Genomic DNA, 14,683 nt, shown 5'->3' on the forward strand with positions numbered 1-14,683 from the left:
CTGTGAAGGGTTCACCTAAATTTACAGCTTCCAATTAGACTGCAGAACACATGATTTATAACTGCCTCCAAAACACAGCTTCACATACTTGTGGGCACAGAAATATGTAAGCAATACTGCATTGAGGTACATACCACAGAAATATTTTTGGCAACAGTCATCTTCTGTGCCAGGAACTGCTACTGTAGTCATCTCTTTATCACACACTGTCTCAACAGCTGGACATTCAGTTTTCAAACATGCTACTTTTCCATCTGGAACAGAAGTACTTACTCAAAATAACCTTCACCTTGTACCTTGTTACATTTTCATAGTAAAAAAGCAAAAAAAAAAGTAAAGCTATCCCTGTAAGAGGTTGTGAAGGCCCATAGGGTTGTGAGACGTTGAGGGTTCCACATTATCTAGAAAATCTGCTCAAAGATGGCGGTAAGGTTGTCAGACTTATGTAGCCATTTCATTTGTTAGGTTTTATGTAATCTAGACAGCAGTGAGTGAGATCTTTCATAATTTATACAGTTTCAATAAACATAATCAAATTTGTTCTATAATACATCAGCTAGCTCATCACAATCATTATCTTCATCCAAAATTCTAAATTGGTAAAAGTTTCACACACTTGAAATTAAGCCATTGCCACTGCATTTCACTTCGTATAAGTTATATTAACACCATTAACTGCAACTAATGACAAGGACATTTTCAAACTCTTTTTCATTTACAAATTACTTTGTGTTACATCTCATGTGTTTTGACTTTCTGGGAAATCACTGTCAGGGGCACAATTTGATACAGAAGAAAACAATTGATTTACAATACCGTTTTGAAATGAATCTCCAAAATATATGTAATTCTTAAGAAAGTATCAATTATACCTCATTTTCTTCCTGTTGTGTTACCTTATTCAATTGCAATTGTTATCCCTCACAACACAACACTCAAAGGTTTGTTCACAACAACTGCGTACGAGTTTATTGATCTCGATGGTGTCCTGCTACACGTTTTAGCTTACAGAAGCTATCATCAGGCAGGTAAACATTACTAGCTGTTCTCAAACTATGGAGTTACTTTCTATATAGGTAAATGTTACAATATTACAATTATTGCCCATATACTGGATTTCTATCATTCTGTTAAACTGCTAAAATTATTGCTTTTCTTATATACCTGCTGTCTAGAATAAAAATTTGTGCTAAATAGTATACCTTAGTTCATAATTAATAATCATACAACGATGATGACTTCCAAAAATTTTAAATTTGTACGATGTCATACACAATAATTTACAAACACACGAGGACTTGAACGATGCTACATTCTAGAATGTGGCATGGTGTAATATGGTAGAAGTTTATGCTTGCTGGCTTCCTTTATTTACTCTCTAACCCTACAAAACAGAACTTGATAACATACTCATCCTAATTCACTGCATTTGGAAGTTTAACATTATTTATGTTATACACACTATTCACTAGTAAGATACCTGTACTTCCTACATATCACTGTGGCTACATAAATGGGTATAAGTTTAAATGCTCCACTGTCAATGTGCTAATTGATGCAAATTGTGTGTAAAAAAAAGTTCACCTGCATCTACAGTCTCACTGTACCTTTTGAGCAGGTGCATGTTGTACAGTTGTCAGGATTCCACATCTGGCCTGGAAGATGACCTTCCTCGTCACAAGGGAAGCAATGTATGAAATCTTTACAGACACCATCAATGAGGACCTGAGGACATGTAAAATTACCTCGCTCTATGTATATAGAGATGGACAGTCCAATATAAAATGAATTCTCTGGAATGTGATACCATGTAGTTTATTAGATACATACCAACGTTTTGGAGGAAAGTACTTCTTCCAGCTTCATGGTAGAAGAGTTCCCATTCTACTGTTCTATACTGAAGATGACAGCCACGCCATAGCTCAAGCAGATAGTTGCTGGCTTCCCACCACGGCAGCCCAGGTTCGATCCCGGGTCTGGTCAAGTGGGATTTGTGGTGGACAAAGTGGCGCTGGGGCGGGTTTTCTCCGAGTACTTCGGTTTCCCCTGCTAATCTTCATCCCACCAAATTCTCCATCATCATAATCACCCGGGACAGGCTACAACAGGCCAACCAGTGGCTGCAGTACTGAGTGGACCCAATTGGACTCCACCCCCCAATAAGTGAATTAATAAAAAATTACTGAAGATGGAAGCAGCAGCTTCATCAAGAACACTTCATCTGTCTACCAAACCACATGGTGTCACACAGCAGGAGATAAGTGAGCTTAATATGCTCCACAGTGTGACACACCATATCTCACAAAACTGGATAACTAGTAGGTTACTCTAAGTCCTCTCACTAACTTCAGGTGTCTTGTTGCCTCAGTTTGCCCTCATTTTGTTACTGAAGAAATTCATTGAATGATCCAAACTTTAGCTACAAGCTGTTGAATTGTCACACAGACATCATTTCAGTTAAAAGATTATTAAGGAACGTTAAAAGAATTGTATGGACTTCGCTATATGCACTTAAAATCAGCACACACATTTTCAGTACAATGTTCATAAAAAGTCTATAACAACAGAGGTGAATAAAGTAAAATTAAAGTGAAGTATGAATAAATTTTTTTCTCAACAAAATAAAAAAAAAAACATGAATTTCACAGATGTCACTGCATATGCGACTTCAACAAACTGTAATAAGTGAAGTGTCTCTAACCTGGCCATCTGGGCAGAAACAGCCATCTACTTGACTAAGATCACAAGAACTAGGGTCTTCTCTCAAACTCTTGTAATTGTCACAAGTCTGGGGGCAGCCAAGACCACATGCACGAAACACAAAACCTGCCATATAATGAGAAAGCATTCAGCTAAAAATTCAAACACATGACACATATAACATTTCCTCAGTTCAGAGATCAGATCTACTACTGCCCAATAATACCTGAAATTCATTAATACACATGACACTATTCAAGCCAATAAATAAAGAAATAACTAAAAGAAAAACACAAAGTTGACTAGAAATACATTACTGTACAGTACTGTACATTTATACATATATATTCAACTACTTCTACTGGGCTCAAAGTTCCAACCAGGTGAACACAGATGAACATAACTTAATAATGCCTATACCACAGCTTCTGGCTGATTGAAGACACTGAAAATCTCATATTTCTCTTACATTATCATGGGTCTGCATGACAGCTGCCTTACCTTCTGGACATGTATATGGACAGGAAGCATTTGTCCGCCAGTTGAGACATAGTCCAGCTTGCATGCATGCTCTGGCATATGCTTCTAAGTCACGACATGAAGAAGACTGTTTGTCAGTACTGTGGCACCTGTCATACTGGCAGGCAGCCACATATGGGTAAGGATCCACCAAAGGATGACACTGCAATGACACCACATATCATGTAACTTAGCATAAATGGAAATTACCTTTGGTATAGTGCACATTATCATAAGTAAACTTGACGTTTAACGGCCATGCAGGAACTCCTCCTTTTAATTGATATCAAATGCTGTACACTCTGATACAAATTCTTCATATCTAGTCACCACTCATTCACATTTAGGGGATCTGGTGATCTGGGGCACGACACAGGACTGTCCTTCTAAAGATACTCCATTTTATCCCCTGTCAGATACTGAACAGGCTGGTCTAGCAGTAATGCCCTGAACCTGTTTTTGGGAGGTCCTACATTCAAATTTTGGCCAGGACACCAGTTATCCTTACTGAGGTTATCATGGTTTTCGTCGGCCCCTCTAAGCAAATGCTGGGATAGTACCTTAATTAGGCCATTACCTATTCCTTCCAAATTCTTTCCAATTCACCACACAGTGCAGATTCCAACTGCTTTTTCAACTTTATTTTCGTCCATAACTAAAGTGAATAAAATTGGACATGTAAAAAATAAAAGCGAATACATTATAATGTCAAAGTCACATAAAAATTACACAGTGCTCTGTCACGATAATATAACAACCATTATAAGGTACATAACAATAAAAGATGTGTAAGACCAAAAGAAAAATATCAGTAATATAAAACATGCAAACACAATAGTAAAGATTGCAAACCTAAAGACAACCAACAAACTAGTCATCAATCCAACATTAGCGAAAAATTCTTGAAGAGAATAGAAAGTGCTGCCCAGCAAAAAAATTTGAGCTTCCTCTTAAAAACATTTAGATCTGTATGCAGTTTTTTCTTCTTCTCACAGATTATAACGTTTACTTTCAGAATGTGAAGAACATCAGCCCCACGTTTTGTCACCAACATTCGGCTATAGGCTCCCTCTATTGCCCATCATTCTCATGGTCACCGTCACTGGCAGTAACACAATATGACCCACTGATGGCTAAAGCACAGAAATGGATATTAAGTGCTTGTCAGGGAGTGGGCAGAGACCAGGAAGGTCCACAAACCATACATGGAGCCACAAGAAACAAAGAGACCAGCTAATTAATGTGTCACATTCATATGGCCTTCCAGCAAGTGATATGACAGTCAGTCAAAATCAATTAAATATTTTCATTTTTCTACATGCAGATCCGCAAGACTTCAGATCACACATCAAATTCAGTCTTAATTTCTGAAGACATATCTTCTGGATGGGCACGTGGTAGCGTAGTTGGTTGAGGCACTATGCCACAAGCCAGAAGGTCGCAGGTTTGATTCCCGATGAGATCATTGGATTTTTCAATTGAGCTAATCCTTCCAGCCGCACTATGGCCCTGAAGATGACTCAGCCTCTAACAGAAATGAGTTCCAGGATTCTTCCTGGTGTAAAAGGAGAAAGTATGCAAGTCAGTGAATAAGATTGGCTCTAAGGGGCCCAACTTAGTTCAATCCTTTTCCCGTTTTACACCTGATGATAGAACCAGAACCTGCCTCCAAAATATCATGCAGTTTCAATACTTAAACTATATACTTAATGCCCAACACAATAATTTTATAATGACAAGATTTATGTAATAACTCACCCCTCCAAATCTCTCTTCATCCAAAATCTTGAAACACGGATCCTTATCAGGATGTAGTGGCATGCACGCACCAGGTTCAGGAATCACAGTACACCCTGTTTCTGATGGTAGTTGATGAAGCCAGCTCTTACCAAATTCATCCGTATCTTTGGTAACTGTTCCATACTTTGTCATGAAATCATCCTTGTTGTCATTGTTGCAGTTACCTGTGTGTAATGAAACGAGATTAATAAGTTCACATAAAATGGATACTTCTCTTAGGAACTGGAGTAAAAATTAAACCATCAGCAAATTCAATGTTAGCTATTTTGACAGAAGCAGATATATTGTCACGTGTAGGGTGGTACACGTGATGAAATGATGGGTCTTAGTTCGGATGATTGGATTTATTGTCACTTTGGTTACAATCTCTCTTAATCACACTTAAATTACAGGCAATACAGCGCTATCACTGATTTACACAAACTTCATAATTCATTGCAAAACAACACTCATGAAGTCTTCTAATTCACACGCAAATTCTTCACAGGCCAACCTCCAGTATTCTTCTGTACTCCTGGTTCCAATTCGATCTCTCGGCTTACAACTCAATTGAATGTCATTGCATTCACTTCTCTATAAGCTCTCTGCACTAGTCTCTCAAATTCCTTGAGCTCTCCTTAACTCTCCACAAACTCTGATTTAACCAAAGTAAAAGTCACATTGCAACTGACGGTCAGTCAGTCAGTTAGTAAGTCTTGGTGTCGAGCCTCATCTGGGGCTCATGATCAGATATTTATTACTGTTCGACAGATACAGTCTTGTTTTTGTGGGGCGCCCTCTCTGAGAAGAGGACAGGTTTGTCTTTTGTACATGCTGCTGGCCCTCACCAGTGCAGTCTTTCTCGGGTATGAGTCCCTTGGGTTTTACTGACTCAGATTTGAGACTTCCCTTTTTGTCGCCTCCTACAACTCACAGGGTCACGGTGGAGGTATTCGACCCTTAAACTGATATTTGTTATATAGGTTCCACTTGGATAACACAGAAAACAAGTCCTGTGATAGTTCATACTTTTGCAGTGTGATGTCATTATGCCTGCACAGAAGTCTGTTTACTGGGCCATTGCCTAGAAGCATGGGGCATAACCTTGCGCCACTGTTGCAAGCACGTATCGTATGTATTTACCAATCTGTTGCCTAGCAACACTCTGGCCATCCACTTTACAATATTAAACTTCTATGGATATTTTGTCATAATTTAGATACATTCTGGAATCTCTGAATCAGATCTACTCAGATATTCTGAATTACCTATATTCTGTTACCAAAGTATCAGACATTAATTTAAAATATGTTTTTACTTACCACAAAGTCCTTCTGTCATATTTCCGTAAGTATGTGAGGGAAGACGCACAACAAATGCAAAGTTATGGTAAAAGTATGAAACTTCCAGCTGAATCTCAGGTATTAGCACAGTCACTTCCATTCCCCGCACTTGTTCCATCTGCATCCAGTCATTAATCAATGGGAATTTATTTATGATGTTTCCATCAACAGAAGCTTCCAGCTGAAAAGAAAAAGAGATGTCAACATTCATTCTGATACAGTTCATTAAAAGGTAAAGTTGTTCCTTCATTTCTTCCAGAGAATGTACTCATATTTATGAATTTTGTATGATTCTTAGAAGAAACAGTGATTATTTCCCAACATAGGTTAACCTTTGTCTTTGTTACAGACATGCAACGTGTTTCCACTAAGATAAAAATTAAAAATGTAAAGCTATCCCTGTAACAGGCCGTGAAGGCCCATAGGGTTGTCAGACATCGAGGCTCCCACATTTTCTTGACAGTTGGCTCACAATTGACACTGAGGTTCTCAGCCTCACACACCACCCTCTCTTTACCTCCAAGAATATCCCTGGTACTCATTTCTGTTAGAGGCTGAGTTGACCACGGGACCATAGTGTGGCTGGGAGCCAGGATGGCACAGTCAGTACAGTGACTGGCTATGAGCTAGACAACCAAGGGCTCAAAATTCAAGTCCTGGTGGGTGTGAGATTTTTCTCCTCTCCACGTTGTCCAGACCACTTCTGGGGCCGACCCACTCTCCTATCCAATGGGTACCGGAGACTCTTTCCCTGGCAGTAAAGCGACAAGGCATGAAGCTGACCACTCACCTCCAACTAGTACCAAGGTCAAGAAAACTTCGATGATTAATTTGTTGTATTTGTGTAAAGACAATGAAATTAATGGTAACTAGATTTATATAATATTATTTAGATGACAAACTCCCTATATTAGGGTGGTACAGTGTATACTGTAAAGATATGTACAAGAATTAGATGTAAAACTGACAATTTTCTTATCCAAATGGTTGTAATACCTGTATGTATGGATTGTTGAATGATAATAAATGATAAATGATCCACACCCCCACATGTCTTCATGGCATAGTGCTTAATTAGTTAAGCACAGGGACTTTTCCTTTACCTTTACTGAAGTTTAATACATCAAAAAGAATTGCAATGTCCATATGGGAACCAAATACTGAATATTAAGCCCATATCCCTCAACTGATTGAGTTAAAATACCTGTCAAGATAAAAGATGTTTAGGATGTTACACTGTGTAGTTTTGTACATGGGTACAAATGTCCCATCCAGGGATGGTAATAGGTTTTCAGAGCTAGGTACATATTACAGGGCAAAATTAGGTGGACATTCCAGATCACCATAAAGGCCCAGGGGACTGAACAACACATATTAAAAGGAAATTATCAAATGCATTTACCTGCATCTACTCCCATTTCCAGGCCTGCTTTAGGCACTGGAAACAGCTCCATGAAAGCAGCTTTGGAACCAAGCAGATGGTATCTACCCATATCTAACCCTGTTTTTGGACATGTTTGCATTCAAGAAGACCATAATCTTGGCACTCATTGCCATAAGAACTTCACATCTCACATAATGGGCTTGTATTTGGATGAAATATAATAAAAAAAAATTGTGAAAGTAAGTACTGCTGACATAAATAAATAAATGGGATATGATAATGCTACAAAGCATACTGTCTTCTATGATATGAAGCCATATAATCTGGTAGAAGTTTACTAACAGTGTTGGAACGTACTGCTACTGTCTTCATGAGCAAAGAGTGAGTTAACCAAGGTACCAGCACATCCGACATGATAATACAAATTAATGCAATTAATATATATACCTCATGTGTTTTATCTCCTTCTTTCCTCTGAACATGAACTCTATGCCCTTGGTACTCAATTACCACACCCTTCGTGCATGTTGAAATTGGCTCATCTTTGCACTGGACATTGGTTACCAGAACCTGCAACAGAACAACAAATTCAAGGCTGACAATGAAAATAATGAAAACAGGACTATGGGTCTTATTTAACAAGTATCCTGTTGAAATTTCAACAGATAATTATTAAGATCAAACTTCATCAAACATACCTAACCTCAATAACTTTGAAAAGTTCTGAAGAAAAAGGAAAACAGATATGTTTATACTAAGACATTAAGCTTGATATGAGAACAATATGCAATTTCTGGTTCTGCTAGATGAATTTTCTGGCATAGGTGGACACTGTAATATCAACTGAAGCCTACCTTCCATTCCCATCCTTTTCTAATCCCATTTCTTTATACTTGTTAACACACATCATAACAGAAGAGTAAACTTTAGAGTTTTTTATATATATATACACACACACACAGATGCTGTATCAACTTGAAAAGCGAAGCAGCTTTGAATTGCTTTAATTTCTGAGAAGTAAGGCAAAGTTGTCCCTGTGCTTAACTAATTAAACCACTTTGCCATGAAGGCATATGTGGGAGTGGATGTATAGAGCCACATTTTCTTGACCTCTGCACTAGCTGGAGGTGAGTACTTCTGAGAAGTACCAAACAAAAAACAAATCACTCATTCGTGGAGCTGAGCCCTTCTTGAGAAGCCACCAACTGTGCAGCTACTCAAGAACTTCACAGCATTTTATGGAACCCAAAGGTTCATTACTGTGTTCAGAAGAGCCCTGCACTGGATAAAAATTACTTTAATATAATTTATATAATAATTTCAATATAAGTGGTGAGTAAAATCATAGAAATTAAAAGCTTTCAAGAATTCAGTTGCTATTACAGCATCATCACTTATTATTGCAGTACTGTTGTCAACCTCCCACCCCCCACCAGAAGTACCTTTACACTGCACAGTAGTAACACTTACTGTATCATGTCGTGTCTCCAAAACTTTCCAAAATCCATAATGTTCGTATTCTGTGAAACTGTAATTTCAAAAGTGTCCCCAGAGGGCTACAATGCATACGAGTGAATCAATGTAAGGGTTATCTGTGGACATGACACTTAGAGATGGGAACTGTCAGATTTCCCCATTAAATTATCAGTGGATATTCCATTAGAGAGACACAATTCTATGCATATTTTGTCTTTCTTTAAATTAATTTCAGGAAATCTAGAAAAATGCTTTGAGACAATTAATATGAATAAGATTAGACAAAAGAAAGAACCAACCTGAAAGGTATGTTTTCCATGTGGATTAATATCTCTTGCAGCAACGTAAGTACAGTTTCCATTAAATGTGTAGTTCGAACGATCAAATGTCAGGTACTGAGGATCACCAAATCCATCGCACACACCTGAAGTAACAACACATCATAGTGAAGTATCCAGTATCTTACAATGAGGCGCTGCGTTGTGAGAGAATTTCTGAGAGGATTCACAAATAAATTTCAATTTCAACTAACTGAGTATGGTGGTCTAGTAGTAATGTTCTAAATTTATATTTGGGACGTGCTCAGTTCAAAACTTGGCTGAGACATCAGCTACGTTAACTGAGGTTTCTCATGGTTCTCCTCAGCCTCTCCTTGCAAATACTGGATTGCACCTCAATTAGGCTATAACTAATTCATTCCAAATCCTTTTCAATTTATCCTTCAACAATCATCTTTCCATTTGCTGCTATGTGTCTCGATGTTGACAGCTTCACAAAATAACCCACTAACAGGATTCAGATGCATAAGAAGCTTTAGAAGACCTCTAAAACACGGAATGATTCCCAGGATTACTAAGTCTCTGGATTTTGTCCACCATCTAGTACTCTGATAGAATATAACGTTAACATTCTTCGTCAACGAAACCAACTGGGTAGGTATCACCTCACCCTTTCATCTGAGAATGGAAATAGATTCAGTTTCCAAAATGTGTTTTATTTAGAATACGGGTGCTAAACAATGAAGAATCCAGAAATCCAGAAACCCTGACAGTAATATAAAATGTCAGAACCTTTGAGAACAGAATGGTAAGATTCTGTTTCATAACAGCCTTCACGGATACACTTGTAGGAATGATGGTAATGGAGCAAAGAGACAATGCAGTACATACAGATTGTGTGCTTTACTCACAGTCACGGCATTCACTGGGCTTCACACACTTGTCTCCTTTCCGCACTAAGCCATCTGGACAGAAGCAGCCTGGAATGCAAGTACCAGACATAAAGGGGCACTGAGATCCATCCTTCATGCTGCTGCAACTTCGCTCACACTCCTGCTGGAAACAATCGTGGTACACAAGTGGAGGTGGGCAGAATGCCGCTGAAAGAGAAATGAACGTTGAAATCTGACACTGATAAAGAGTTCAGTTCTGTAATTTGTATATATATATATGTGTGTGTGTGTGTGTGTGAGAAGAGGGTGTTGAGGAGAATATTTGGACCGAAGAGACATGAAGTGACAGGAGGTTGAAGAAAACTGCATAATGAGGAGCTTCATAACTTGTACTCTTCTCCAAGTATAATTAGAATGATCAAGTCACGGAGGATGAGGTGGGCAGGGCATGTAGCACCAATGGGGGACAAAAGGAATGCATATAGGACATTGGTGGGAAAGCCAGAAGGAAAGAGGCCACTGAGAAGACCAAGGTGTAGGTGGGTGGACAGTATTAAAATGGATCATAGAGATAGGATGGGATGGGATGGATTGGATTGTGCTGGCTCACGATAGGGACCAGTGGAGGGCTCTTGTGAACATGGTAATGAACCTTTGGGTTCCATAAAATGCTGGGAAATTCTTGAGTAGCTGCAGATTTGGCTTCTCCTCAAGAAGGGCTCAGCTCCATAAGTAAGTAAGTAAGTAAGTAATGTTTGTTTCTTTGTTTGTTTCTTTGTTTATTCATTCATTCATTCATTCTATGCCACAGATGGAAGCAGTAGGTTCCTATGAAACATTTGTACCTGTCTACCAAACTACATGGTATCACATCATAGAAGAGTGTTATCACTATCATAAGAGCCTCATGTCATAGGTGCTGAGTGGAAGAGGTGGTTAGGTAGGCATCTGGATTTTTAGCAAAAATCAAATGTAAAAAAAAGAAGGAAATAAGACAACAATTAATACCAAAGATTTAAATCATATTTAAATGTGGCACCTTCTGTGTGTTCAGTACAGAGACCCACATCTCAAGGGCAACATGTAAAAACATTCAGAAACAAATTGAAGAAAATCTATATGCAAATTTTATAACTGTCTCACCCCATGAATAGCCCTAATGATACCTATGCATCAAATATTACATATGTTACAACACATTCTGTGGTTTAGTATTTACTAGTGATTGGTGTACGAGTGGTTACTTGGAAGTAACTATCAGTATATCAATTATGAAAATAATGATGCTGTCGGATGAATATCTGTATACTTACGGCAATCATGCTGCACACGCCATGAGGAGAGATCGACACTCGGGTCAGCAGCAGTGCACTGAGTTACAAAACCAAGAAGAGCCTGACATCGGCAGCCGGCCTCTGTAGATCTGGTAGCCTGCAGACATGAGCACGCTGTCTCGATGCAGTGAGAAATATATTCCTCCACACTCACTACTCCTCCACACTGTGCGAACAGTGGCTCTCTGTAATGACAAAGATTTCAGCGCTGCTTCTGGAGAAAGCAACAAAGGGCCTCAGTTTCATGATGGTGTGTTAAATATGATTATAATTTTTAACACTGACCAATATCCTGAGTCTCTATAAGTATAGTGTTTTGGAAATGTATCTGTTTGCATTGTCAGATAAAAGGGAGGAAAGTTCCACTCAGTTGGGACTGTTAGAAGGAGTCAGTTTCTCTTGATCGCTGAACACTCATTTAATGCACTTAGGTCTTTGATGACCATGCATTTACTTTATACACATAAATGTCAGTTAATCAAATAGAGTTCATATATCTATGCACATAAATTCTGCATTTTGGCTTAAGCTGAAAATATATCCATATTTACATTTATTTGGTTTCAGAACACCCACATGCTAACTCTGGTTATCCAATGAAGCTATTATGAAAAGATATACGCTCTTGATTTTCCAATTATAAAATAAATAAAACAAAATAAGATTTCAGGCTCTCACAGCTGTGGTTATGGTTAGTCTGGGATCAGACTAGATCTGTTATGGCCAAGGTAGGGCAACGGAAGTGCAAGACTCTTAGCAGTGTAAAAGTTTGTGAAGTTCATACTAATTGGGATATGTGATATGAAGATAACAATGAATCAGGTCATTTAGTGAGGATCAAATCAGAGCAAGACTAGCTCTTTCTGTAAGGTCCAAACAAGCACAATCCATGGGCTTTGTTTAGGAAATGGAGGCCAAACCTAGTAACTGTCCCTCCTCATATTTCTGTGAAGAACAAATGAAAAGAGTTATAAATATAGCAAGTATGAATGATACAAATTCTAAGATGTTTAAAAACTACTCCTCTATCCTGAATACTCTCAGGCAATCAGTAAGAACAATCTTAAGCAGTTTAAATGAAAGTTTGTGAATAAATTTTCTGTCTGCTCCCCCTCTCCCTTAAAAATCTGCCACCCTCTTAGAAAAAATCCTGGTGATCTCTATGGTAGAATCCTCTCCCCCTTGTAACTTGATGACAGAAATGGATCTCGTCTCTAGAACACTGTATATATCCACTATGCCTCCACAATAACATGCGCACAGTAAAGACACTGTCCCGTGAACTGTTTCAGTACACATCAAGATGATGACAGATGGCAGCTGCCAGCTATAGCCTCTTTGTTCTCCTTACCTGACAAGAGAGCACATGTGTAGAGCTTTTTCCTGAAGAGTGGGATGACACAAAACAGGTCTACATTTTGCTTCAAGGAAGGGATTAATCCAGCTGTCTGCAAATTCAGCTGTTGTTCTGCCTAGTTTTCCATCAGGCTTCATTTTATCATCTGTCATGTTCCGACTGAAGAACCCACACAGCCCATCAACATGGCCAGACATTTTGCCTGGCACCTGTTGGATGAGTCAGGTATTAACCAACAGAAAACACAAAAAAAGGGAGAATGAATAGAATACAAAATAAAATAAATGATGGTCAAAATACATAAACTAATGGCACTTTTATATGAAAGTGAAATGTCAGCTTAAAAAGCCTAATAAAATTCAAGCAAAGGAAACTGAATGTTTAACTCTTCTGCTATTGGCATTTTCATTTAAGATATGCACCTCATATATTAGGTAACTTTTCTCTAATTACCCACTTACAGAGCTATTCTTATCATTCATTAATAACAATGGAAATCTAGGACCTTTATTTGATTTAGCTTATAACACTGAGTAATAAGCAGGTGCCTTGTTTCTCCTTCCTCATTATCAGTCTAATGAGATATGAAAGGGACATGAAAGGAGGATATGGAAACTCATCCGCATCTCTCACAAGCTCACAAAAGGCAAGGCTAACCTTAGCTAATTATATTGCACCCCATGCAAAGGTAGTAAAGCACACAGACTGAACCATCAACAAGAGATGCTACATGTGGCCGTTTTTCAGTCAGAGAATTCAACTGTAGCTGAATGCAATAATGAAATAGGCCATTGAATATACTTAAAGGAAAAATCTACACTAAACAAAAGTACAAGATATGTGGGTCATTTAATTAATGTAACACTTTTTTTAATCACAAACAGTGCCTTTTCTCCAAACGAATATGTACCAGTACAAACACCAGCACCAACTGACAAATACTGGCAAACTTCTCAATAGTCCCATATATGCTGGCGCATTGTGTGTTTCAACTGTGAGGATAATACTCAGTATGAGAGTACAGGCAAACAAGTTTTTATATAAGAAGCATACCGTCTGTGACTTCATACTTACAGATATCTTTATGCTTTCCTGTGTATCCCACATGACCTGGAAACCATAGCGTCGTGACTGGAAGAGCAGAATGCCACCCACAAGTGACAATGTGAAGGACTCCTTCAGTTGTGAGCCAATTCTCTGTAACTGTACCACAAAGAAATAAAAGGAAATCACATTTAACATTCTGAACAAAACACCCCAGATGAAGATTAGAACTTTGAAGCTGTGCTCCTGTTCTTCCTGCTTACCCCTGTCCCTCTCACTAAGGCATGGTTCATGTGGCATCATTCCAACTGTACTCACAGTAATGTTCACTGATCATTACTCCGGTAACACCAAAATCATTTGATAATTTCACATCTTTAGAGTAGAACACACTTCTCCAGCGAACTTCTACAAACCTGTTGGATGTTATATGTGTAGCCATTAAAACGCACGCTCAAATCCGGATGGACCTGGATCTCATTTTCATCTTGAACTATAACAAGATGCAGAGTGCAAATGGCAGCCACATCTGGACAGTCTTTGTACACTGAAAAAACATATGTACCATATTTCACC

General features: G+C 38.4%; 1 protein-coding gene across 3 annotated transcripts in view; it reads right to left on the reverse strand.

The window, feature by feature from the left end:
• LOC111862988 (hemocytin) overlaps nucleotides 1-14,683 on the reverse strand; it is a 115,067-nt gene that overhangs the window by 14,534 nt on the left and 85,850 nt on the right. For all 3 annotated transcript variants that reach the window (XM_023848892.2, XM_023848891.2, XM_023848893.2), the window contains 13 exons: nucleotides 14,524-14,654; nucleotides 14,138-14,266; nucleotides 13,058-13,272; nucleotides 11,686-11,891; nucleotides 10,391-10,579; nucleotides 9,501-9,625; nucleotides 8,173-8,295; nucleotides 6,321-6,522; nucleotides 4,978-5,183; nucleotides 3,202-3,382; nucleotides 2,702-2,826; nucleotides 1,608-1,725; nucleotides 135-254 (listed from right to left, as the gene is read on the reverse strand). In XM_023848892.2, the coding sequence (XP_023704660.1) occupies nucleotides 135-254; nucleotides 1,608-1,725; nucleotides 2,702-2,826; nucleotides 3,202-3,382; nucleotides 4,978-5,183; nucleotides 6,321-6,522; nucleotides 8,173-8,295; nucleotides 9,501-9,625; nucleotides 10,391-10,579; nucleotides 11,686-11,891; nucleotides 13,058-13,272; nucleotides 14,138-14,266; nucleotides 14,524-14,654 (2,070 nt within the window). The remainder of the gene's footprint in view (nucleotides 1-134; nucleotides 255-1,607; nucleotides 1,726-2,701; nucleotides 2,827-3,201; nucleotides 3,383-4,977; nucleotides 5,184-6,320; nucleotides 6,523-8,172; nucleotides 8,296-9,500; nucleotides 9,626-10,390; nucleotides 10,580-11,685; nucleotides 11,892-13,057; nucleotides 13,273-14,137; nucleotides 14,267-14,523; nucleotides 14,655-14,683) is intronic.

The sequence above is a fragment of the Cryptotermes secundus genome, unplaced genomic scaffold (genome assembly GCF_002891405.2).
Source record: "Cryptotermes secundus unplaced genomic scaffold, Csec_1.0 scaffold1016, whole genome shotgun sequence".
In the NCBI taxonomy this organism is placed as follows: Eukaryota; Metazoa; Arthropoda; class Insecta; order Blattodea; family Kalotermitidae; genus Cryptotermes; species Cryptotermes secundus.